This window comes from Nomascus leucogenys, chromosome 12 (genome assembly GCF_006542625.1).
Source record: "Nomascus leucogenys isolate Asia chromosome 12, Asia_NLE_v1, whole genome shotgun sequence".
Classification (NCBI taxonomy): domain Eukaryota; kingdom Metazoa; phylum Chordata; class Mammalia; order Primates; family Hylobatidae; genus Nomascus; species Nomascus leucogenys.
This window is the reverse complement of record NC_044392.1, coordinates 65,318,106-65,342,010: the sequence shown is the minus strand read 5'-3', so window position 1 is coordinate 65,342,010 and position 23,905 is coordinate 65,318,106. Positions and strand designations below refer to the sequence as shown.

General features: G+C 50.0%; 1 protein-coding gene across 3 annotated transcripts; it reads right to left on the bottom strand.

The window, feature by feature from the left end:
- Nucleotides 1–262: 262 nt before the first annotated feature.
- Nucleotides 263–14,428, bottom strand: KCNA2 (potassium voltage-gated channel subfamily A member 2). 3 transcript variants are annotated; one of them, XM_030824867.1, is made up of 3 exons: nt 14,114–14,428; nt 11,900–12,231; nt 263–11,460 (listed from the first exon to the last, which is right to left on the bottom strand). In XM_030824867.1, the coding sequence occupies exon 3, from the start codon at nt 11,295–11,297 to the stop codon at nt 9,798–9,800; it is 1,500 nt and encodes a 499-aa protein (XP_030680727.1). In that variant the 5' UTR covers nt 11,298–11,460; nt 11,900–12,231; nt 14,114–14,428; the 3' UTR covers nt 263–9,797. The 3 variants fall into 3 exon arrangements, with proteins under 3 accessions (XP_030680727.1, XP_030680726.1, XP_003267995.1); XM_030824866.1 differs by lacking the exon at nt 14,114–14,428 and adding an exon at nt 13,761–13,978; XM_003267947.2 differs by lacking the exon at nt 14,114–14,428 and adding an exon at nt 12,740–13,730.
- Between the last annotated feature and the right edge of the window lie 9,477 nt (nt 14,429–23,905).

Genomic DNA, 23,905 nt, shown 5'->3' with positions numbered 1-23,905 from the left:
GATGTAATTGGGGAGATCTCAAACGCACCCACCCACCCTCCCATCCACATACTCTGCCTTGTCTGCGCAGGGCTCCCAGTCAACGGCAGGCGGGCACACACCAAGACGATTCCCAATGCATCCAGGAGGACCCTCTCCCATCCTGCCTGGTCTCTGCCTGGACCCTCATGGCCACAGAAACTAGGCTGAGAGTGAGGCAAGCACACTTGCATGTTGTAGGGACGCTAATCCCAGCAGGCAAGAAAGAAGTGAAAATCATCAGTGTCTGTCAAAAATTTTATTTTTTTTCATATCACACAGAATGATGTTAAAATAAATCCTCAGTAATATATATTTATATACTTATTTACTTGTGTCAATATTTACAAAAGACTGTGGAGCTCTATGAAGTCTATGTACACCCATGATCAGGTGGACAGGCAATGTTCATTGAGGCACATATGTACACATATATGTATAACCTATGTACAAATATCAGACCCTACTGACACAGGAACTCTCAGCTGCAGAAGTCCTGGGCGGGGCAGTGTTGGTGGGGCTGAAAGCTTCCAGAATATGTCAGCAAGAATGATAATATCAATACATCCTGTGCAATGTAGTTACAGCTGGTGTCTAAATTTTCACGAAGCAAACAAATAGTTAAATGACTCCCAACTCCCATGAGTCTTCCCCACAAGTCCTGCTCCGCCTTCATCTCTCATTGGTCCCCAGCCTCTTATCACCATGGAGACCCCAGTTCCCTTTCGGCATCATCCTTACGAAGCTTTACCATCAGCCTTGGAGTTCCTTCTGCTATTGATCCCAAGGAGGCTTATTTATCTACCTCTTTGAGTTTTCAGCAATTATTAGAGACAGGACATGGGAGGGCAGCTGAATATTCATGCACAAGCAGCAAGGAAGCCAGTGCAAACTCTAATTGGAGTCTGTGCTGCATGAGCCTAAGTGAGCGGCGGCCATCTCCTCTCTCTCTCTCTCTCTCTCTCTCTCTTATATATATATATATATATATATATATCACACAATATAAAGTCTCCAGAGACAGCCTATATTATAAGCACATAAGCACACACAGGTCTGGAAAAGGAAATAGCATCCTCCACTCATGAGCTTTACAGCTATGTCCCTGATGAAAACTAGAGAATCTTCCTTGATTGCTGGCACCATTAATCTCAACTGTTCCAAGATTATCCTTAGTGGAGAGAGGGGTTCAGGGATGCAGAAAACCAGGAAGAGGCCAATTTGGCTGGGGTATTGTTTGCTCAGCAGGCTAGAGCTTGATCATGGGACTTTCCAGCTTCCTGGGGCCCTTCAAATGAAGGAACCATCCAAGCACGACAACAAAAGGAAACTGGGTCGCTGGATCCCACGTGAAGGCAGAACTGGGGCAAGCACAGAGCATGTTCAAACCCTCAGGAGCTGAGACTCACCCCCGCCAAAGCCAGCCAGGCCTCTCTTCTTGCTTTTCTATCCCATTTCTTAGCCTGGAGCTGATGTGCTCCTTTCTATCCCCACCTGGCAGGTCAAAGTCCTTGCCCTACACTTCATAGGCTAAAAAGGCAGTAATGTTAGCAGCTGACATGGAAATTGTTTGGTAGCAAAGTGCGCCCCTGAATATTCTCTTCCTCCCAGCCCCTCCTATTGCTTTTTCTAGCAGCCCAGAGCATTTATTCACTCATACAAACAAGGCATTCGGTGTCTAGGGAATCATTTTCAAGGAGAAGCAGGGCTTAGAGCCCTCTCACAGAGACTCAGAAAGACACCAGACTGAGTCCTCTGGATAGCTACCAAGGGTCCTAGCACACAGCCACATCTACATTGCCCTCAATGATCTAGATGTTGCAGTAGCTGTCCACATTATTACATAATCATGCCCTGTGCATCCATCAGTGGAATGATGCAGGGAGTTCTCAGCTGCAAACTCATCTGGAACATATTTGACTATTTTAGGAGTGCAGAGGAGCACAGAAAGTTATATGCATTTCCATGCTGAGGTTCATGAAATACAAGAAGTAGCCATCCAGACAGGCCACCTCAACTGCCTCAATGCACCAGCTGGTCATGCCAAGTCTGGTTTATGGGCTTCTGTTGCCTGATCACAACTAACATAGCCAGATTGGAGGGCTTCTGTGGGTGTGGGGAGATGGCAGACACCCCTGCACCACTTCAATTGCTCCAGATGCAGTGAAAAATCCCTCCCACTCCCATCCAGGTAGAAAGCACACAGTCAAATGCAAGAGGTGAGGCTGAGAGAAACTGTCTCCCATGGATCTAACACACTAGCAGGCAAGAGGGAGAATGAGAGCAGGTTTTAGCTTGCATCCAGCTGTTTCTTGAGTGATGTGTACAGCTTACCCCCAAAGAGGCAACTGAATTTCAGCTGCTCTAATACCCATACCCTCAACTTAGGTTTAGTCGTAATAAAAAACAGAATGGATTTGTTAGTTCCATTGATTGCCACAAACCTCACCTTCTGTGTGGCAGAGATGTGCTTTAGTTCTTCATTGGAATGTTACTTTCAGATCTCACAAACCTCAAACCTAGGGCACCACCAATGACAAAGAGAACGCTAAATAGATAAATCCTTTGCCAGGCCTTCAAGCTTTCCACTCCCCTCGAGTACAAAGTTTGGAATAACTTTTCTGATCCTCAGTGATGAGGTTATAGCCAACCAGGGCAGACAGAAGAAAGGCTAAAGCACCTGGCTGTTAGATCAGACTTCCCTTTTATCCCTGAGTCAGGCAGCCACCTGGGAGGGAAAGGAAAGAGGTGATCCTGTAGCCTGTTCTTTTTTTTATGAAAGATCTGCCTTCTAGAGAGGTCCCTAAGCAGAAAAAAAAAGAGTGGAACTGGAGAGGTGAAAAGAATGCAAAGGAGGTCATTCAAAAAATGCACATAAATGCAGTTTGTTCCTTGGATTGCCAAATTTATTCCACATGAGTGAAACTAAGGAGACTGGTCAATGTATAATTCTGTAATTTTAAAAATAGTATACATATATACATATACTATATATATACACATAAATATATGTATATATGGAAAACCTCTAAAAACTCAGGACCAATTAACCAAAACCTTGATTGACAAGAATTATGTTTTCTTACTATCTTTTCAGTAGAAAGAGGCAAATGACAGCAAGGGCTCTATCTGATGAGCCAGGATGTGCCCCAGTGGCCCATTTCCAGGCCTATCTTGTAGCCAGCAGCCATTCAGCCTGTCTCTTTGGTCTTCTCCATCTATCTCCACTACTGTACAATAAGCACTGAGGTTTACAATGTTGACCCTGAGCAAGGCAAGGTCCCTGTTATCTTCAAACACTCTACTTAACTAAGGCAGGAAAGTTTATGTTAACCTACTTAGGAAATATTTTTCTCAATACCAAAGGTTGAACCAGACATGCTTTCCCATTCCCACTCAAATAACCAGAATTGCAAAGCAACCAGGATGTTCCTGTCCCTGAGGTTTCCCCATCAGTTAACTGAGGTTTTGCTGTACACATGTGTATAGAGCAAGGTAGATCAAAAAAGAATGGAATGGGACCCTGGGGTTGCCAGCCTTCCCTGATTGTCCAGTCTGAACATTTAACCTCACAGATGTTAGGAAAGGGGACTCTTCTGAAGCCCCTGGCTATGTGTGCAAATATTTGTGCAGCTGCACACTCTAGCGGGTGGTAGAGTCTTTATTTCACTAATGTCATGCCCTAACCACCCAAACTTCTATCCCTGTAGACTTCTACTGAAACCCACAAGAACTTGCTTCCTTCTGCAGCTCTCATGGAGTCCCTCTGGTTGAGCAAGCCAGCTTATTTTGAAGGAGAGTTAGAGGGCAATTCCCAAATCTGCCCAGGCTACTGATCCCAAGTGCAAACCTCCAGGCCACATTCCCTCAGCATCCATCTCCCTGGGGAAGGGAGAAAGGGCAGCAAAAGGATCAAGTAATGGCTTTTAGTGCATGGAAATGATCTTCTGTAATGGCTCAGGATGCTTTATTCTTATCTATTGGGAAGTGCTTTCCTGTAGGCTTCCATTACATCTGCCAGACTGAGGGAAAGTCAACAAAATGGGCTTGAAAGGTCACACAAGCAGGATTTTCATGCCTAGACATTGTAAGGATGCTGTATGACAGCAGACAGAAATGGGGAGACAGAGGGAGAGGGGACAGAGACACACATGGAGACAGAGAGGTGCACACAGGAAGGAGACAGAGTGACAAAGCCCTCTCACAGGCCTTCCTTGTGCATATACTGCATCTTAGCATATGTATCCATTCCAGAAGGAGGTCAGATCTCAAGAGGACAGGAGTCATGTGAACACGTGGGAAGAAGAAGAAACTACAGAGACTGTGAATGAGCCCCCAGAAGTCAAGGGCAATATCTGATAATCCAGGTACTATCTATTACTTTTCAGTCCTGAGAGCAAGATTTTGAAAGAGCTATTGCTAAAGAAAACAGTCACTATTTATTTTATTGCACTTTTCCTCTTTAAAAATATTCAAACACAAACTATGAGAGATGAAGCTGAGATTTGGTGGGAAGGGAAGCAGAAAGAAAGGAAAAGTAAACTAGGTTAGTTTGAGGAAGAGAACCTTCCTGCATGTAGGGAAGCCCCTACCTCCATCTGTCCCTGCTGGTTGCTTTGATAGGGGAACAGGATTGGACTCAACAAGGGCCAAGTCTGAAGATATAGATGATGGTCACAGTAGCTACTGAGAGAGCTCCCAGCATCCCCCTCTCTGCGGGTTGGCTCAGGTGACTGATGATGTTAATGAGGTTAAGGTCATGAGTTCAAACCTGGCAATGGATACCTTGCCAAGGCTAGGGGAACCTCCATTGTGTAACCAAGGAGCACCATGGACATTATAGCCCTCGCAGACCAGGCAGCCATCACCCACATACACGTTATTATGACAATGGGCCCCAGGAAAGCTCTGGGGAGCAGAGCTCGGCACCATCATCCCCTCTCTTGAGTAAACAAGTCAAAACACTGTGATCCCCTTCCTGACATAGGGGTAGTGGTGCCACCTTCATATGCAATTTGCACACTGTTCTACAGTTTCTTTTGGGGGGAGTCAGCCACTACGACTCTACTACTGTGGGCAGTGCTGAATCCGCAGCCTGAGGAGCTTCAGAGGGTGCTGTCCTCTCTCCACATGGGTTGATACGATAGAGTCCTCACTACAATATAGTGAGAGATCCAGAAAGAACAGGTAGGACAAGCTAGTCCTGGGCCCTCCCAACACGGAGCAGCAACATGAACACCGAGGCTGGGGTCTCAGGCCATCATAGCTTCCATGGGAGCCCTTTCCGTACTAGGCTAACGCAATCTAGAGGCACACTCCCGTGGGGCCCCCTTTAAAAGGCTGACCTCCTGGTGACATGCCAACATTAGCCTCAGAAGCAGAGGTGAGAGGGACAGAGGCAAGCAGAGAAGAAGGAAGAGAGCATGTCAAGTATCACTGAAGTTTCAGGAAGCACAGAGCCTTAATTATTTTCTTAATTAAATGCCGGCTCCTAAAAAGTTTACTCTGAAATTTGACCCGCTCAGCTACTCTCTCTTCCTGACAATCTCTCCACCTTTCCTGGGCCTCTTCCTTTTCGGTCTCCTGAGAACTCCAACTTTCTTGAAAATGAGTCCACAGAGACACTTGATGAAGCCAACAGGAATGGTACCTTGACTTGGAAACACAAGTTTCCAGCAATGCACAAGTTTTGGACCCGCATGTCCATTCCCTACTGTTGTTGCCTTTTCTGTAGAGATTGGGAGCTGCAACCATCACTGGAAGGGAGGGTGAGACACAACGGGATGGCTGCAGGAGCAGAAATCAGGAGTGAGGCCTGATCCAAAGCTTGACTGCAACTCCTAACTTCCAATGTAGGTGAAGCCTTTGCTAAAATGCACTCAGCTCTCAGCTAGTCCTACTTAGGGGAAGAACCTGCTCCAAGAATAATCCAAAATGGTGGGTAATCTTAGAAAGTATTTAAATATGGCCTTAGAATACAGGATAAAGTCAGGCCCTCTAAAAAGTGTTAGCTTGTTTAGCCTTAGATGTATGTTCTTAATCACTTTTTACTTAAGCTGAACCGGGTTGCATAGCAATTGGATGGGAGGCACGGCATCCAGGGGAGCCCAACAAGAGGGAAAGGAAGAGTGTGCCCGGGATTGAACACCCCTAGAGGGGAATCAGGAGTTGGCCCCTTTGGGCTTATGCACAAGAGCAAGTGAAATGCCACAAGCAAGTAAAGGTGGCTCATTTTAAGAGACAGGTCTCTCTACAGGGTCTCAACTTCCTGACCTTGCCCCCAACAAAGCTGCAAAGGATGGAAGGGCAATAAGATCTGTGGGCTTAGAGAATGTTGGGGACATCTTCACCCTGGTCCTGGGCTCAAGATCCTGCAGTTTCTTGAGCCATTACTGCTTTTAAGAGAATAGGGCTGAATCTGGAGATCCCAGGTGCTGGGAGAAGGGGAGCCTGGGCTATTGGGTTGTCTGTGTGGATTTGCTGGAAGGAAGGAAGGGTCATGGCAAGGAGGCCTATATTATGCTACCAGCTGTCCCAGGTACTTCCACACCCTGCACCCAGTTTTTTGGTCAGAGGAAGGTGAATTGGTAGAGACCCCATGCAATTCCTGGTCTTAGTCAGATATCTGCTTGATGTGGTGGCCCATCCTCATGCTTGAAACCTAGGAGTTACTTCTCAGGACTGAAATCTGGTGGTGAGAGAAAAGATTAGAGAAAGAGATTCCTTGAAGGATACTGAGGGATACAGACACAGGCCAGGGAAAGGTGATTACATCTGATCTTTTGTTTGTGCCTGTTAATTCATAGCTCTGGGGGCAGGGCAATGGGTCTGAGCATATGTCCGCATTTCATGTGTATTGTGTGATGTTTTGGGGCATGTGTGCTATGTATCTTGTATGCCTGTTATAAGTAAATGCATTGTGTGTATATACTGAGTTTGTGTGTATTTCATGTGTAGAAACAATGGTAAAGTAGCCTTTGTGTATCTTATATGCATATGCATTTTGTCCATGTAGTTTTTTATGTATTTTGCATCTGAGTTGCAGGTTGTATATTTGTATGTGGTGTATGTTTGTCTTTTGTGTGTGACAACAGTGTACCTATTTTGTGGTGAATGTGCATGACTGTATGTGAACATTTTAGAGTCCTGGGCCAAGGACACTGTGATAAGATATCTATCCCTGACCTAGGCCTCAGATATGGGTTGCTTTACCTTCTATCTTCCAAAGGTCTGTGTCCCTCCCACCCCATGCCTTGGAAATTCAGCACCACCTCCCATGAAGGAGAGGAAGAGAAGCACAGAGGCTTTGTGCTGGGCATGGGATGCCCTGCAGATACCTGGGGATGTGGGTGACCAGGCACTAATGAGCACCCTGGGCCTAGCACCCTGAGCTGGTGCCCCATGCCCCAAGACAACTGTAGGTGTTAACTAGGCAGCAGTGAGGCCTGGGCTGGAGCCATCCCTGCATAGCCCGACCCCTGCAATTCATTGTTTGGGAAAATTAGGCCACCCTGTCAAAAGGCAAAGAAGTCCAGTCTGGTGAGTTAAAAGTCCCCTACCTGAAGCCATTTCAGGGTCAACCTACTGTCTACCTTTAGGCTGTGCAGTGCTCATTTGCACTGTACTTGTTCTAGGGGGTGGGAAAGGATTCTTTACCCATCCTTTGGTTCTTTTTAAAAAGCAGCTCTGGTTGCCAGTTTAATGGGGAGAGAGTTTGGGTCTGGAGATCAAAATGATGCCTTTGGATCATCTAGGGACTCCATCCCTTAGTCCCAGACTTCAGACATTTCCACATAGAGGAGGCTCCCTTTAGGTCCAGATCAGTGGAATTTGGTCCCAGGGAGTCCTACTCCTTGGTGTCCTTGGTTTCAAAGCAGGGGATCCATTCTGGCTCTTTAGGGAAAGGTTCAGGAAAGTGACAGATGCAGAGCCAAATGATAATAAGATCCAAGTGGCATGGGAAAAGGTGAAAATGGAGATGATGAACAGGATGAACTGTAGAGAGGAGGCCCGGGGTGGGTCTGGCCCAGGACAGCTGGAACTGTGAGGGCCATGGGGCCCTTGTGCACTCAGTAAGACAAGCTTCAGCCATGGGAACTGAAGCTGCAGCACATGGAGGGCAGAAAGACAATTCTAACATCTAGGAATCCATGGATACCGGAGTGTCTGAGGCAATGGCAGCAAACCCAGGCCCGGTGGGGTTACCAATGAGACAAATTAACCCGTTAGGCCTCTTAGACAGCCAACCCACCAAGCAGTGGATTTGCTCCTGAACCTGAACTCCAGAAAATGAATATATATATATGTGTGTGTGTGTGTGTGTATATACATATACACACATACGTATGTATATATATACACCCTAGTGCACATAGTCAAACACATGCATAAATTGCCCTGTGTCAAAAATATTGCATAAGCTTGTACAATGTTCAAATGCAATTTTTTTTCTATCACTAGCTAGGTAGAGGAACGTGTGAAAGAGAGATACTCGATATATATTTATATACATTGGATCCACAGACCTGCCTGTCGTCAGGACCAGATGCCCTGGTCCACTGTACAGTCATGCCCGTGACTGGGTTAATTCCTAAGGTGCAGTCATGTGAGGTGTTCAGATGCTGCCTTCCCTGCTTACTCTCCTGGCTTTGCAGAGGTCTGCGCTCCTGTTTAGAAGAACAGGGATAGGTAGACTGGGGGGCCAGAAGTTTTAGTTCCATTCCAAATAGTCTATTTTTTTCCCCTGATGGAGGGATTTTGCCTTCTGATGGGAAAAAAAAACCCCTAGTTCAAGACCATTCCAAGCCTATTAATACTCTAAATATTAATACTGCGTAGGCTACTAGGAAAATAGGTTATCTCCTGTGTTTTAAATATTGAGATTCATGCAACAAACACCCATGCAGCTCTATTGCATCACTGGTAAATTTCACTGCAGTGTCAGTGTAGCTGGGCCACATCAGTTAGGAAAGCAGATGTCTGCAAACTCCAGTAAGAAACCACACATGTTTTTGTGACCCTGGAGCCGCAAAAATGGTGAAATCAGAGGCTTAGAGGTCCGTTGGTTTGTTAGCTTCTCCCCATAGGCCTAAGGGAACAAATGTGAAACTTGACAACTCATATTCGGTCATACTAACTGTCCCTCCCCCGGGCTTCCCCTCACATCGACACTGCAGAGAAAAAGCAGAATGCAGCATTTTCCGTTATGAAACACAAGCCTCCAGAGCATCTACTTGGCAACTGCAATTCACAAACTCCAGCCTGTGACACAGAAAGTAATTCCAACACACAGGACTGTGTGTTCTTTTCAATGCAAAAATGAGAATGACCTTTTGAACAAACACCAGCTATTTAAAGCTAAGCCATGATTGTGTTCCTCTGTGAAAGGGCAGGTGGGCTCAAATGAGGTGGTGGGATGGTGGGGAGGGGAGTGCATCTCCTGGATGTTGTGTGCATTTCATTAGGAAGGAATGATGGCACTGATATGGTGCACTGTGTATTGGATATGAGGTGGCCTCAACGTGTCTATCTGAAATCCTAGCTTGATAGGTGACTCCCGTCTTTGGAAATTCATAAGCCGGTGATAAGGATGTGCATGAAAGCCATGATAGATATTCTGTGTTCTAAATCAAAAGTCAAAAGATCAAAAGTCACTTGCACAACTATTGCTTTCCATGCAGAACCAGATACACACTGTAGAACACACTGACTACAATGCAGGCTATTATGCAACATCTGCATTAGTTCCATTGAGCTGTGAGTATGGTAATAGGTTTCAATCAGACATCAGTTAACATTTTGGTAATATTCACATAGTTTGTGTTAGCCAAGGTACAGTTGGCTGTTTTCAAGTTTTCCTCTCTAAAGTCCTCATTACTGTTGTTTACCCCCTCCTGGATCTCCATGTAATCAGACTTACTAATGGTAGAGGCACTTCTACTTTTCTTTAGGTCAGGGGAGGATGGGATCTTTGGACAGCTTGTCACTTGCAAGTATTGGGCCTGTTCCTCTCCCTCTGTCTCCCGGTGGTAGAAGTAGTTGAAATTGGACACAATGACAGGGACCGGTAAGGCAATAGTTAACACACCTGCAATCGCACATAGGGAACCCACTATCTTTCCCCCAATGGTAGTCGGAACCATGTCTCCATAGCCTACAGTTGTCATGGAGACGACTGCCCACCAGAAGGCATCTGGGATGCTGGGGAACTGGGACTCTCGCTCATCGGCCTCTGCAAAATACACAGCACTAGAGAAAAGGATGACCCCTATGAAGAGAAAGAATATCAGGAGGCCCAGTTCTCTCATGCTGGCTTTGAGGGTCTGACCTAGAATCTGGAGACCTTTGGAGTGTCTGGACAACTTGAAAATCCTGAAGACTCTTACCAACCGGATGACACGGAGGATGGCCAGTGACATGGCCTGCTGGCCTTGCTGAGCGTCCTCTGGCTTCTCAGCCAACTCTGTCCCCAGGGTGATGAAGTAGGGGATGATGGCCACAATGTCAATGATGTTCATGATGTTGGTGAAGAAGCCGGCTTTGCTGGGACAGGCAAAGAACCTCACCAAGAATTCAAAGGAGAACCAGATGATGCAGAGTGTCTCTACAATGAAGAAAGGGTCTGTGAAGGAAGTGGACTGCTGGTACCCGATGGTGCTGTTGGAATAGGTGTGGAAGGTCACCCCACTACCATGCATGTCTTCATTCTCATCCCGGAAGATGGGCAATGTTTCCAGACAGAAGCTGACAATTGAGATCAGAATCACCATGACAGACACAATAGCTATAATCCTGGCAGGCCCTGAGCTCTCTGGGTATTCAAAGAGAAGCCACACTTGTCTCTGAAACTCATTTTCAGGCAGAGGACGCTCTTCCTCCTTGATGTAGCCTTCATCTTCCCGAAACATCTCCATCGCTTCTTCTCCCAGCTCATAAAACCGAATTTCTTCAGAGAATATATCTAAGGGCACATTCACAGGTCGCCTCAATCGGCCCCCCGACTGGTAGTAGTACAAAATGGCATCAAAGCTAGGGCGGTTCCGATCGAAAAAGTACTCATTTCGGAGGGGGTCAAAGTACCTCATTCGTTTCTTTGGGTCCCCTAAGAGGGTCTCTGGAAACTGGGCTAAGGTCTTTAGCTGGGTCTCAAACCGCAGCCCTGAGATGTTGATCACCACCCTCTCACAGCACTCGTGGTCTGCCTCTGGGTCATAGGTGTCCTGTGGGTGCCCAGGGAGGGCAGCAGCCTCGTCTGCTGGGTCTCCGGTGGCCACTGTCATAATTGGGACTGAGAGAAGCACCTCACGCTATGCCTTTCAGCTGCCTGGTGGCAGGGAGCTCAGGGTGCTGCTACTGGCCCCAGGAAGCACAGGAGCATTGGCCTGGTCTCCTGCAGGAGAGCCCTGAGAGCTCTCTGAGAGCTGGAGAGACAGCCTCGCTTGGCTGAAAGACAGAGGCAGTTATTGACATGAGGCTACTCAGCATTGGCAGCCCGACCTGGGTTGCCACTTTTTGTCTCCCATCTCTCAGCCAAGAGTTCAGACACATGATCACCACCACAACAAAGCAAAATTTACTTTCACCTTGTAACTTGTCTGGGGATCAGGGGGAACAGGTAGCAATCTCTCCAGGAACCTCTGGAATGCCCTGCACTGGGGGAAGGTGGCTGGTACAGGCCCGCTTGTACCACACAGGCTTCATGGAGCATAACCCCATGCTAATAGGATAAAAGTGGACCCTCTCCCAGGTGCTGCACTAATGTCTCAGATACTCGTACCCAGGGAGGTATTCATGTTTGGGGATCTTGGGCCTGGGTCTTTCTCATTGGCCTCCACCCCAGTGATTCTACACAAGGCTGTTATTAAATGATAGATTGATTTACCTGACCAGAGACCTGAAGCTCTCTTCCTTGCAGAGCTGATCAGATGCTGCAGGAATCTTAGATGCACAAACAGGCAGCCCAACTCCTCATCACGTCTTCTCACTCGAGCTAGAAATAATGGTGAGTCATTCTGGGCAGGAGGGCAGACTCTGGGTCCTGGACGTGAGCTCTAGGACTGGGCTGGGCTGGAGGGGCGGTGAGGTGCCTGGCCAGGGGCATGCGGGACTTGAAGACAGCCGAGCATGGGCTTGGAGCCTTTTGAAGGAAAGAGGCAAGATGCAAAGCTCAGCAAAAGCTGGAGTCCTGGCTGTCCTCAGGAGGTGTGACGTTGCCTGGAAAAAAAACAGCAGCAAGGTGGAACCAGGGCATTTGAACCAGCTGGTGCCAAGATTTAGGAGGGTCTGGTAGCTTCCCTCATGGGAGGTGACAGGCCCCCATGCCCACCCTCCATTCTGATGCCAGGCCTGAGGACTATCCCTCAGCCTCCATGCCTCTTCTGGGCAGGCTTCCCATCAGCTTGAGGCACTTTCTCCCAGGGAGCAAGACTCGGGCTTAGCTGGGCCTGCCTTCTCCAGGGGCCTCTCTGGGTTGATCCAGGTCCCTAGTCCCCAGCTGCTCTCAGCAAGGACTCTGGAAGAAGCACTCCTACCCCCACATGTCAGGACACAGCAGCTCCCAAGAGGAGGGCTTAGCTCACTGCAGCCTGTCTACAAGCTCTGACCTCAGCCAGTCCTGGAAAAGAAGCACCCCACCCCCCAGCACACACAGACTCCTTCAGAGCGCATCTAGGGAGACCCCACACAACAAAGTCGCCACTGTACGAAAGCTGGATGAACTTACTCTCCCTCCGGGATCCCTGGGCCGCAGGCCTCCCTCTGAGCCGGGTGGCATTTGAGCTGGGCAGGCGCTCGACCACTGATTTCTCCCCCAAGAGAAAATCCCTCACATCTCCTCGGCAGGGAGCACAGAACAAACGCTCAGCCTGCCTAGCTGCGAGGCGGCTTGGCAGCAGCGAGAGGGGGAGCCTGGAGGAAGCCGGCTTCCGGACTGGCCCCCTGCCGACCCAATCCCGCCGGCCCCAGGGCGGGGAGGGGTCTGGGCCCTCTCCCCATCGCCCCGGGCTCCGGCCGGGATTCCGGCCGGCGCGCTCAACGCTCGCCTCCGCGCAGAGGACCAGACCCTCCCGCTGGCCGCGGCCGCTAGCGCCACCTTAACCCCCTCCTGCCCGCGCGGTCGGCTCCTGCTGCGGGGCCCGAGCGCAGCTCAGCTAAGCCCCCGGGGTCCAGCCGAGGGACCGCCGAGTCTCAGTCTCCACCCCAAAATCCCGGAACCTGATCTCTGGGGGTGGGGAGTAGCCTGCGCCAGGCTGCTGCCCCAGATCTCAGCTTCCTTTTAAGCGCGGGGGCTCGGCGGCAGCCCACGGCCCCAGCAAAGGGGAAAGCCCTCTCTGCAGCAAAGCCGTTTGTTATTCTGTGCCGAAGAGGCGAATGCAGCCAGGCCGTCCCAAGTGGTTCTGGTCCTACCAACCCGCGCTATTTACCAGACATGGTTATGCTGCCAGCTGCACTTCCCACCACCCACCAGCTCCTCTCCGTGCCCTCCGCCCCGCGCCACGCAAACCCCAGAGGGTCCCGAGCCCATTCTGTGCACTCTTCTTGAGCAGGGTGCAAGTTCCCCTTGATCTCCCCGGTCTGGCACCTGCCGAGCAGACGGCAGTGGTCGGCAAGGGCTTGCCTCCGCGGACTCAGCCCGAGCCTGCTGCGCTGCAGGCTGCGCCGCCGGGTGCCCCGCAGCCCCTCCGGGCGCCGCAGCCGGGCAGGGAAGGCAGCAAGCGCCGCGCAACGCCCCGACACGGATTTACCCTTCCGGATGGGCACCGGGGCCTCCATGTTCCTGGGTTACGGCCAGCGCCGGCAGAACCCCGGCAGCGGGCGGCGGCGGGCGGCGGCGGGGTGCGGGCGGCCAGCCGGGAGCCGGCTCTGCAGTCCCGCGGGCGGCGCGTACGGAGCTCCCGGCCGCCGCCCGCAGCGGCACCGCGCCACGCAGCGCCGCACCTGGCTCGACGGCGAACTCGAATTAAAGGGGCCGGCGGGGGCCGGGGCCGGAGCCGGGGCGGCAAGCCGCCCGCTGCCGCCACCGAGCTTGTCACCTCGTTGGGCCCCCGGCCCCCGCCCCGCGAGGAAAACATTCTTTGGCGGAGCCCGGCTTACTAACCAGAACCTCCGGGAGAGCTCAGCTGGGTGCTGCCGGGCCGGGGAGATGGGGGAGGGCAGAAGTTGAGGGGCGCTGGTGAGAGGCTCCTGCCAACGTAATCAAGTAGGCAAGGAGGAGATAATCAATAGCAGCTATCCCAGGTCCACGGCGGGATCCAGCCCTGCGGGAGACGTGTTGCTATTATTGTGGTGCCGCCAGACAGGATCTGCAGACCCCTTTCTTGCCTTTTCTCCCGCCAGCGCGACCCCTTTTCCAGATCGGCTTCCCACCTCCCTGTTACCCAGCAAAGATTTGGCTTCGCAGGGAAATGCAGCAGGTGCGGTCCGCAGTGTGGCAGAAACTCTTCTGCTGTGTTCTCCCCCACCGAGAGGAGCCGCAGGAACAGGCAGCACTGCAGGGCTGGCCCTCTCCACTCCCCGACTCCCTCCCCCAGGGCCCGGGCAGGGAAGGCTGGGGGACACGCCGCTGCCCTTGGGAATGGTCAGCTACTCACAAAACGGGCCCTCTGGCAGAACTTGCAAAGCCAGCTGGCCCACAAGGCTCTGAACTTAGGAGTGCAGCTTACAGCACCCTAGGTGGGCAGACGAGGATGCCCTTTGCTTTCGGGAAATGTGTGTGGGAGGCCCAGCCTGCTTTCTGCCTAGATAGGGCATCCGAGAAGGTCCAGGGTGCTTTTGGGAGGCACACGACAGCCTCAAGCTCCTGCTAGTTCTGTTCTCCAGGTCCCTGTCAGGGTCACCTAGACAGGTGTGCCAAACAGTGGTGGTTCCTTGAGATAAGACTGCGGTAGACACGGAGCTCTGGATTCAGAGGGGCTCTAGCACCAGGAAGTCCCCGCTGGGCCCTCCCCCCGACCCTCCCTTCAGGAAACCCTCCTCTCTATGCCTGTACCTCGTGGGGAGAGCCCTGAAAGCCCATGAGGCGGGACTCCGGATTCTGGCGTTTCATCGTGGTAGTCTGTGAGGTGTGGTTGAAGACTGGGAGGCTGCCTAGAGCTGCAGGGAGTGGTCTGGGAGGGCAGTGACCTCCGTGAGCCCGAAGGATGACAGATGACTATAGAGAAGGGCTGGTATGGTTTAGAGCACCTTGAACCTGGCCTGTGAGTGTCCCAGTCAGTGAACGGCTTGGGTGTTTTGGAGGCAGTCAGATGGAAACATAAATCCCTAACAGTTACTAGATAAGTTGTTTCACTTCTCTGGGCACCAGTGTCCTCCTCTGAAAAATCAGGATGACCCTAAGGGTGTGGTGAGGTTATAATTGTTGAATGAGTTTAGCATCCAGCAGACACTGACTACATGACGATTTCGCTGCTCTGCTTCCTTGTGAAACTCTCCTCGTAGCTCTCAGCTTCCAGCTTAGCTCTGGGGTGTTTCTCCAGGCTCCCAATCACCAGGTCCTTGTTGCCCCATTCCCTCTGCTTCCCAGATTGCCCCACCCTTTACTTTCCCTGAGATCTCACCATTCCCACCCCTCTACCAAATTGACCTCCAGTTCCCTTCCCTATATACTCCTTCTGAAAGCTTCCCCTGACCAGCACCAAGGGGCTCTGTTTCTCCTACTTGGCACACTGGGTTCTCATGTCATTTAAAGTCAGATAATCCTGTGTGGCCCAAGTCAGATACTCTATGCATCTGATCATATGTATACATTTCCTTTGCCTTCCTTCTTGAAAACAGAATCTGTGGACAGAGAAAAGCCCTTGAAGGAAAATCAATCATCATAATTGGTGACATGGGCTTACCACGTGTCAGACCCTGTGCTAAGCACTTCTAACCCAGGGCAACATTAATTCTCACAGCCCTAGAAGTTAGTGTATACATTAGTACCATTTCATTGGAAAGGAAATGGAGGCAGTGAGAGGTGAAATCACCTGCCTGAGGTTAATAAGTGGTGACTCTAGGACTGGAATTAGGTCTTTGTGATTCCAGGACATGTGCCCTTAGCCCCCACACCACAGTGGAATGAGCAGCTCTTGAATTTCATTTCCCTCTTTGAGATCTTCCTCTGACCTCTGCTTCTATTTTGTGACTTGGCCTCAGGGGTATGTTGTCCTGTCTCTATCCTTTAAACTTACATGTGAACAACAACAAAAAAAGAAATTAACTAAAGAAGGAAAAAAAAAAAGAACCATCATAACAGTTGTTTAGGCACATTTCAGGGCTTCTGCCCTGAAAAGTATCTGTCAGTACCTTGGTTTGGCAGTGCCGTATAGGAAAAGAACACAGGCCCTATTCCCAGCACTGACACTTGCTAGCTGGATGAACTTGAGCAAGTTACTGACACTCTGTGAGCCTCCTACTGTTTGTTTCCTAGTTGGTCGAATGGGAGAGCAAAGCTACTTTAGAGGGTAGTAAGGACAAAATTAGCTATAAAGAATGGACAGCCAGCTAACTTAACTGAGCCCCCTTTCCAGTTCTATGGTGGGCTCCATTTCTTATTTTTGGCCACACAATAGCAGCCAGAGTGTCCTTTGATCCTTTCCCTGGGGCAGGGTGAAAATCCCCAAAGACCACTCCCTTCCCTTTGGTTTGGTTTCTTGCTTGAGAGCCAGGCCCTGTCTTCAGCAGAGGGAAGGGCTGTGGTGGCTGTCACAGTGAGTGACTGGTGACTACAGTCATCTAAAAGAAGAGTTTATGACTGTGTATGCATACACACCCACACCCACACAGAGGGACTGGAGGGAGAATCTCTTAGTTCTTCCCATTTGTGAATCTTCTAAGGTGTCACTCCCAGGGAACCAGCTCCCCTTCCTGGCATGACTGCTGCCTCTGCTTGATGCTCCCCGCCAGCCCACCCACCCATGTGCTGGCACAGTCCCCACTCACTCACAGATAGGCAGGGCAGGAGGACACTGGGCTGACAGCCCTCCAGATATCATTTGATTTAATCCTTGCAACCAGCCAGTGGGAAAGATATCATTGTCTCTATTTTACAGATGAAGATACTGAAGCTCAGAGAAAACCAGGGTAATTTAGCTGGCTAGTAGTGAGGCTGGAACAGAACTCAAGATTGTGTGACTTTATAAGTCACCATGCCATTCTACTGCCCACTTTTACTGTTAGCTCAGTGCCAGGCCTCTGGGCTCAATTTCTGGTCTCAGGAACAGAGATTCCCCAGGGGTCATCTCTCCTGGAGGCAAGCCGACCTCACAGGCAATCTGGTTTAGAAGGGAGTTCGTGCTGGTGATTAACTGTTCATACCTTAACTGAGGGACTTGAGGCAGTGGTGGTGCAAGAGTCAGGACCCAAAGGCTCCCAAAGGGGAGGACAAGGCAAGGCATCTGACCAGGGCTTCGGTCTGTGTGACCCAAGCTCACTCACTTGACCTTTCTGTGTAGCAGTTTACTTATAAAATAGGTAGGACACTAGGCCCCCCTACCCCCTTGCTTCATAGGGCTTAAAGACAGAATGAGGAAGGAAGGAAGGAAGGAAGGAAGGAAGGAAGGAAGGAAGGAAAGGGACCTTCACTGTTAGTGTGTATTAACGTCTCATTGGTTAGGACTACAGAGGATAATACCCATGGAGGTGCATGGAGAAGCAAAGCCTGGTCAGTGTGGAACAGGACTCTGTTAATGTCACTGTTGTTGCTGATGTCGTCGTTGTGCATCTGCCTGACGTTTGAGAACTTCTCTTGGAAGTGGCATGGGCCTCCACTCCAGCCCACTACTTACCTCCAAAGTCAAGGTCAGCCTCCTGCAGGAAGCTTCTCAGATTAACTTCAGCTGCCTCTAAGGGGCCCCTTCATGGAGGCCTGGGCCTTGGCTCCTGTCTTGAATGAGCTGCTACACACTCATCCCACTGCAATATTGGCTAAATAAAAGAATATGTTCTTTTATTACAGGGTGGCTCATGTCTATAATCCCAGTAACTCGGAAGGCTGAGGTGGGAGGATTGCTTGAGGCCAGGAATTCAATTTCAGCCTAGGCAACATAGGCAACATAAGGCTCCACCTCTAAAAAATTTTTTTTAAATTAGCTGGGCATAATAGCATGTCCCTGTAGTTCCATCTACTCAGGAGGCTGAGGTGAGAGAATCATTTGAGCCCAGGAACTTGAGGCTGCAGTGAGCCACGATTGTGCCACTGCACTCCAGCCTGGCAGACAGAGCAAGATCCTGTCTTGAAAAAAAAAAAAAAAAAAAAAAAGGCTGGGTGTAGTGGTTCATGCCTGTAATTCTAACACTTTGGGAGGCTGAGGCAGGCGGATTGTCTGAGCCCAGGAATTTGAGACCAGCCTGGGCAACACGGTGAAACCCCATTTCTACAAAAAATACAAAAATTAGCCAGCACGGTGGTGCATGCCTGTAGACCCAACTACTCGGGAGGCTGAGGTAGGAGGATCAGCTGAGCCCCAGGGCGGTGGAGGTTGCAGTGAGCTGAGATTGCACCACTGCATGACAGCCTGGGTGACAGGGTGAGAACCTGTCTCAAATAAATAAATAAATAAACTAAAAGAACATGTTAAGGAATGGCTAATGAGGGTAGTCCCTCCCTCATGGTTTGGAGCTGCTGCTCTGGTTCAAGCAGTGTGCTGGTTGTCTTACCATGAGGCCCTCTGCTGCTAATACTCAAAGGCCGAATAGCAAAGTGGTGGAAGTACAGTCACGCGTCACTTAACGATGGAGATACATCTTGAGAAATGTGTCAGGTGATCTCATCGTTGTGCAAACGTAGAGTGTACTTACACAAACCTAGATAGTATAGCCTGCCACACACCCAGGCTGTATGGTAGAGCCTTTTGCCCCAGGCTACAAACCTGTACAGCATGTTACTGTGCTGAATAGCGTAGGTGATTGTAACACAGTGGTAACAACGTTCAGCCAGTTGCCCAAACCTGAAGCCTGGATGTCCTTATCAACTCTCTTCTTCCTCCTTCACCCAACACACTCCACATGCAGCCAATCACTTGGCCTTGGTGTCTGTTTGCTTCTCTCTGATTCCCTCTCCCTCCCCACGCCACCCTGGTTCAAGCCACCAGCAGGCACAGTCTGGGCCACTGCAACCCCTGTTGGTCCTGTTTTCAGACTTGTTCCCCTCTGGTCTCTTCTCCCCATAGTTGCTATAGAGACCCTGCTAAAGTGCAGGTAGGATCTATCACCTCTTCAACTCCTCATTGGCACCCTATTGCTAGGATCAACCTGCATTTCCTAAAAAGCGAGAAAAGCCTTTCATGATCTGATGTTCCCCTGTCTTCCCTCTAAACCTCCATCCTGGAAGTCCACACTGGCATCACATTAAACTGCCTCGAAGGCTCTAACTGGCTTAAAACAGACAGGTCAGGTTAAGACTTGAAGTCAGACAGGCCTGGGGTGGAGCCCCTCCTCCACTGCTTGCCATTCACATGACCTTAGGTGTGGTGGTCTTCCTCTCTGAGTCTCAGGTTCCAATCTGTAAAATGGGATTAATAATGCCCAATGCTTGCTCTGAGGATTAAATGAGATAGTGTGCACAAGGTGTTTATCTCAGTAACTTCCAGGAAGGTGTCAAGAAACGTGAGCTTCCAGATGGCTCCAGGTGTTTCTGCTTTGACTCCAGCGGCCCCCTGGCCAGAATGCCCTGCCTTCCTCCTTGCCTGTCACTTCAGTGACTTCTCCTGACACTCAACTCATGTCACATCCTCCACAAAGCCTTTCTTAACCCTCTTCCTGGTCTCCACCCACCAACAATATGCTCCGGACACAGACCTGTCACACCAGGTCCTGAGGGGCCTGTGTCCATCCGCACGTGGTCTTCCACTAGGTGGAAGCACCCTGAGGGCAGGGCCATGTCTCTTCTGCCCTTGCATACTGGTGTCTGCTCCAGGCTGCGCACAGAGAAGCTGCCCTGGCAGTGTTTGTGAACCAGCAAACACCAGCAGATGCACGGCCTCTATGGTGCCCACAGCTTAACTGCCTCTCCTTGCCTTTCAGCCCCTAGACTTGGTGTCCTTAGAGGGCCCTCACTTCTGAAGAAACTTGAGTTGCCACAGGGCCAGCCAGGGGCTATTTCTGACTCTTGCCCAAGAGGCTGAGAGGGGTCAAGAGGGAAGACCAGCCTTGCACCAGTCACTACTGCCAGGAGGAGGATGCACCAGGCAGCCCCTGTATCAGAGGATAGCAGGGCAAGGAGGAGGGTTTCCCAGAGCTGGTGGCTCCCTCTCTATTTTATAGAGAGTTTAAGTATCTTGTTCAGGGTCACCCAGCCAGTCCAGGCAAGAGCCATGGTTTGAACTCAGGCACTGTGGCTCCAGAATTCATGCTCCTATCCATCCTGCTGTGCTGTTCTCATAGAGTGTTTGGGTATACTGTGGGCTGGACCTCGTCCTGTCCACTAGTCACTCTGTGCTTTAAGCTCTCCTAAGGACCCGTGGTCTTCCAGCTTCTGCTCACATGTGCTTATTGCCTCCTACCAAGGGTCATTCCAACTTTGGACAGAGCTAACTTTTCAATTGCCTTTTGTGGACCTGGAATTATCCTTCTTGAAGCTTTCACTCAGGCGTCTCTAGTCCACCTGTGGCCACAGAGAGCAATTCTTCCTCCCCTCCCCTGCACCTTGCAGACATCAGCACTTTACAAAGTTGAAAACAGTGGCCAGGAGCTCCGTGGCTTCTCTTCTTTGAGGTCATTATTCCCAGGTCCTCAACTCTTCCTTATATGCTGTGGCTTGAGGTCTTGCACCACCCTGGCCATCCTCTGAAGTTTTCTAACTTCAAAGTGGGCCATGTATCAAAGCCTCCAGAGAAGAACACTTTGACCCTAGTGTGGCCCAGTTAGCCCAGAAGTGCAGACAGTATCACTGCTTTTGCTTCATAAAAGTAGCCTAACACAGGTTGACTCCCTAGTGTCTGCGTTATGTGGCTGAATTAGCTGGGCCTGAAGGTTACTCTAAGCCCCACGTCCTTCTTCTCTCCCTTTTATGGCCTTTGGTCAATAGAGAAGAGGAATAGAACAGAAAAACAAGAAGCAAGTTGATATCATGGAAAGGCCCTTGGCCTGCCAGTTCCTGTCCCGACTCTATTACCAGGTGACCTGGTAAGTCACTTCCCCTCTTTGGGCCCCAGTTTCTTCATCTGTAAAATGGGAAAGCTGGGCTACTTCTTATTCTATGATTCGTTCTTCAACTTTACCTGGCTGAGGAAAGGGAGCCTTAAGCAGATGAATGCATATATCTCCCTTATCTCCACTGGTACCATGGGTCCTCCTACTGTCATTATTTTGCTGAGAGGACATCAAGGCTCAGAGGTCATAGGACCTGCTCAAGGTCGCATGGCTCTAGTAAGTGGCAGAGCTGGGATTCCAGCCCAGACTTTGCTGATCCCTACATCAACAGTTCCCCCAACACATGTCACTGCCTGTTTAAAAGGGAGAAAGGACTTTCGAAGATGCCAAATCATTTTGAAAATGAATCCTGCAAACATTCCAAACAGTGCAAACCTGATGCTCAGTGCATCTTAATGATGTTCTCTGAGTCCAGGAAGGGTCATTACAAAGGGAACACAGGGAATCTTTGACTCTGAGGCCTTGCAGAAAGGGGCTGAAATTGCAGTGAGGAGTTTCCTGAAGTTCAACCTGAGGAAAATGACTGGCCCTATTGGAAGTCTGATGGCCTAAGGCACCCAAAGGCGACCTGTAAGAACACAGCAGGGCCTGCCTGCCACACACCACTTACCTAGGGCCTTACCTGAGTGCTAAGGAAGTAGAAATAGGGGCATTAAAGACTAGGTAGAAAACAGTTGGATAAAAAAATGTGTTTGCTGAATGGAGTAAACTCTTGTGTGGACAGGCAGTGGGGCTTGCCCTGGGAACTCAAATCTGGCTCTGGAGTGACTCAGCCTCTCTGGCTCAAGTATTTTTATTTTTATTTCAAAAATACATATTTTCTGAATTTATTAAAAGAACAAAACATCCTAAGTCCCCTACTCCCGAACTCTCCTGCTATGAGGAGGTTGAAGTTGGTCACTAGAATGTGGCTATCAGAAAGATTTTCTTTGCCACCAGATGTTCCGCTCCTGATCTTCCTTAAAGGCAATCCCTTGGCACTACTTGTTAGTGTCAGCAACAGTGATGCTTTGGTGCTTCGATCGACCCAAGTCTTTGAAGCAGGGGAGGGAAAGGTAGAGGACTCAGGAGGTGGGTGAAGCATCCTGGCATTCCTGGTGTTGCAGAACCAACGTGTATCTGGAAGAGTACAGGGAAGATGACTTAGGAGTGGAAAAGAGCCTGGGGCACAAATGACAGCTAGGAGGAGGGACAGAGGGTCAGGGGCGCTTGGGGTGGAGAACCTCTGTGATTTCCTGTCCCTCTCACACTCGCGACCAGGAGTCTTGGGATGCTTGCTTGCCACCTGAAATTCTAGGATCATCCAACAGTGCCACCCAGTGGCCACATGGGTGCAGGGACGTGCCTAAGGAAGTGGAAACCAGATGGGAGGAGAAAAGAGCCTCACCAGCTCAGAAAAAGAGAAAACTGAGTTTCTTTCTGCCTGGAGGATGTGGTATAGGGCTCCCCGGGGGTCTTTGGACCTGGGCAGAGCCATGCTTTAAGGGTTCTGCATGCCCCAAAGGAATTCCTGTCTTCTCTGAACTCTGGCCATTAGAATCTGCTGGGTTAAACCAGGGATTCCGTAACCTGCAGATCCCCAAGTCAGCCTGGAAAGACGGGGCATCTGTAGCCCCTGGCACAGGCTTCACTTCCTGAGATGATGAGGGGCTGGGAATGTAGCCCCACCCCCACCCCCACCACCCAGGTTCATCTAGTCAGGGTCAGGGGCTGTGGCAGTTGTCAGGTCAGCTCTGTGGGACAGCAGTGGAGAGGGTGGAAGTCAGAAGGCGGAGTGACTTCGTAGGGGGCTGCATACCACTTCCCTTCTCTTCCAGCTGCACCTCTCCGAAGTCCAGGAGCTTTCAGGAAATAAGAAAAAGTTCTTTCTTTAAGAAACACGGGACCCCAGAGTTAGATCATAAAGAAGCCAGCATGGTTCCTAAGGAAAAAACAACAGAGCCTGGGAACAAGGGTCTAACTGAAACTCTCCAGGCTATGTGAGAAGGATAATTCCTAACAGAGGCAGGTGCTATGTTCACTCCCGTTCAACAGTTACAGAAACAAGCTTGGTGAGGCTGAGTGGCTTGCCCGTAGCCACATAGCCAGCAGCTGGGTGCAAAAGGCAGGAGCTGAGTCATGGTCTCTCCACTAGCCCCAGCTCTAAACCAGGCATCGAGCCAAGCACTGTGGGGGACACGCAGAGCGTGGCACAGAGGAGGTGCTTGATAAATACTAGTTCCTTCCCTAGAAGGATGGATAAGGAAACAGAATTGTCAACAATTGACTCTAACCCAAGGCAGAATGAATTGGCTTAAATTGAAGAATAAAGTACAAAAGCACCTAAGAAGAGGAAAGCCTTCACCAAGGATAGACATTGAGAGATGTCTTTATGGAGGAGCAGAATGTCCAAAGACCCCGAAAGAGGTATTGAAGTGAGGTTTGGGCATTCTGCATGGGCAATCTGCATGCATCGCTGCCTGCTTCATTCATTCACTCCCTGGAGAAGGGCTGTCTGGAACAGCCTATCTCACACTGTGTGAGGAGGGATTTTGAGGATTTTGTTCTCTCCTGTACCCCCAGTTCCTGGAGCACTCTGGGAGCTTAATACATATTTGTGAGCTAAATACCCAAGTGGGTGAGTGGATTCCAGGAAAAAGGCACAACAGGGACAGACCAGAGAAGCAGCCTCACCTGTGCCAGGGACTCTGGGCCAGATGGAGTGCCAGGAGTGAGCAGTGTGGGAGGACATGGTAAGATGAAAGGTCAATGGGGGAAG

Bases quoted from the DNA above. Each gene is read 5' to 3' on its own strand.
- KCNA2 (XM_030824867.1), bottom strand. From the start codon at position 11,297: ATGACAGTGGCCACCGGAGACCCAGCAGACGAGGCTGCTGCCCTCCCT.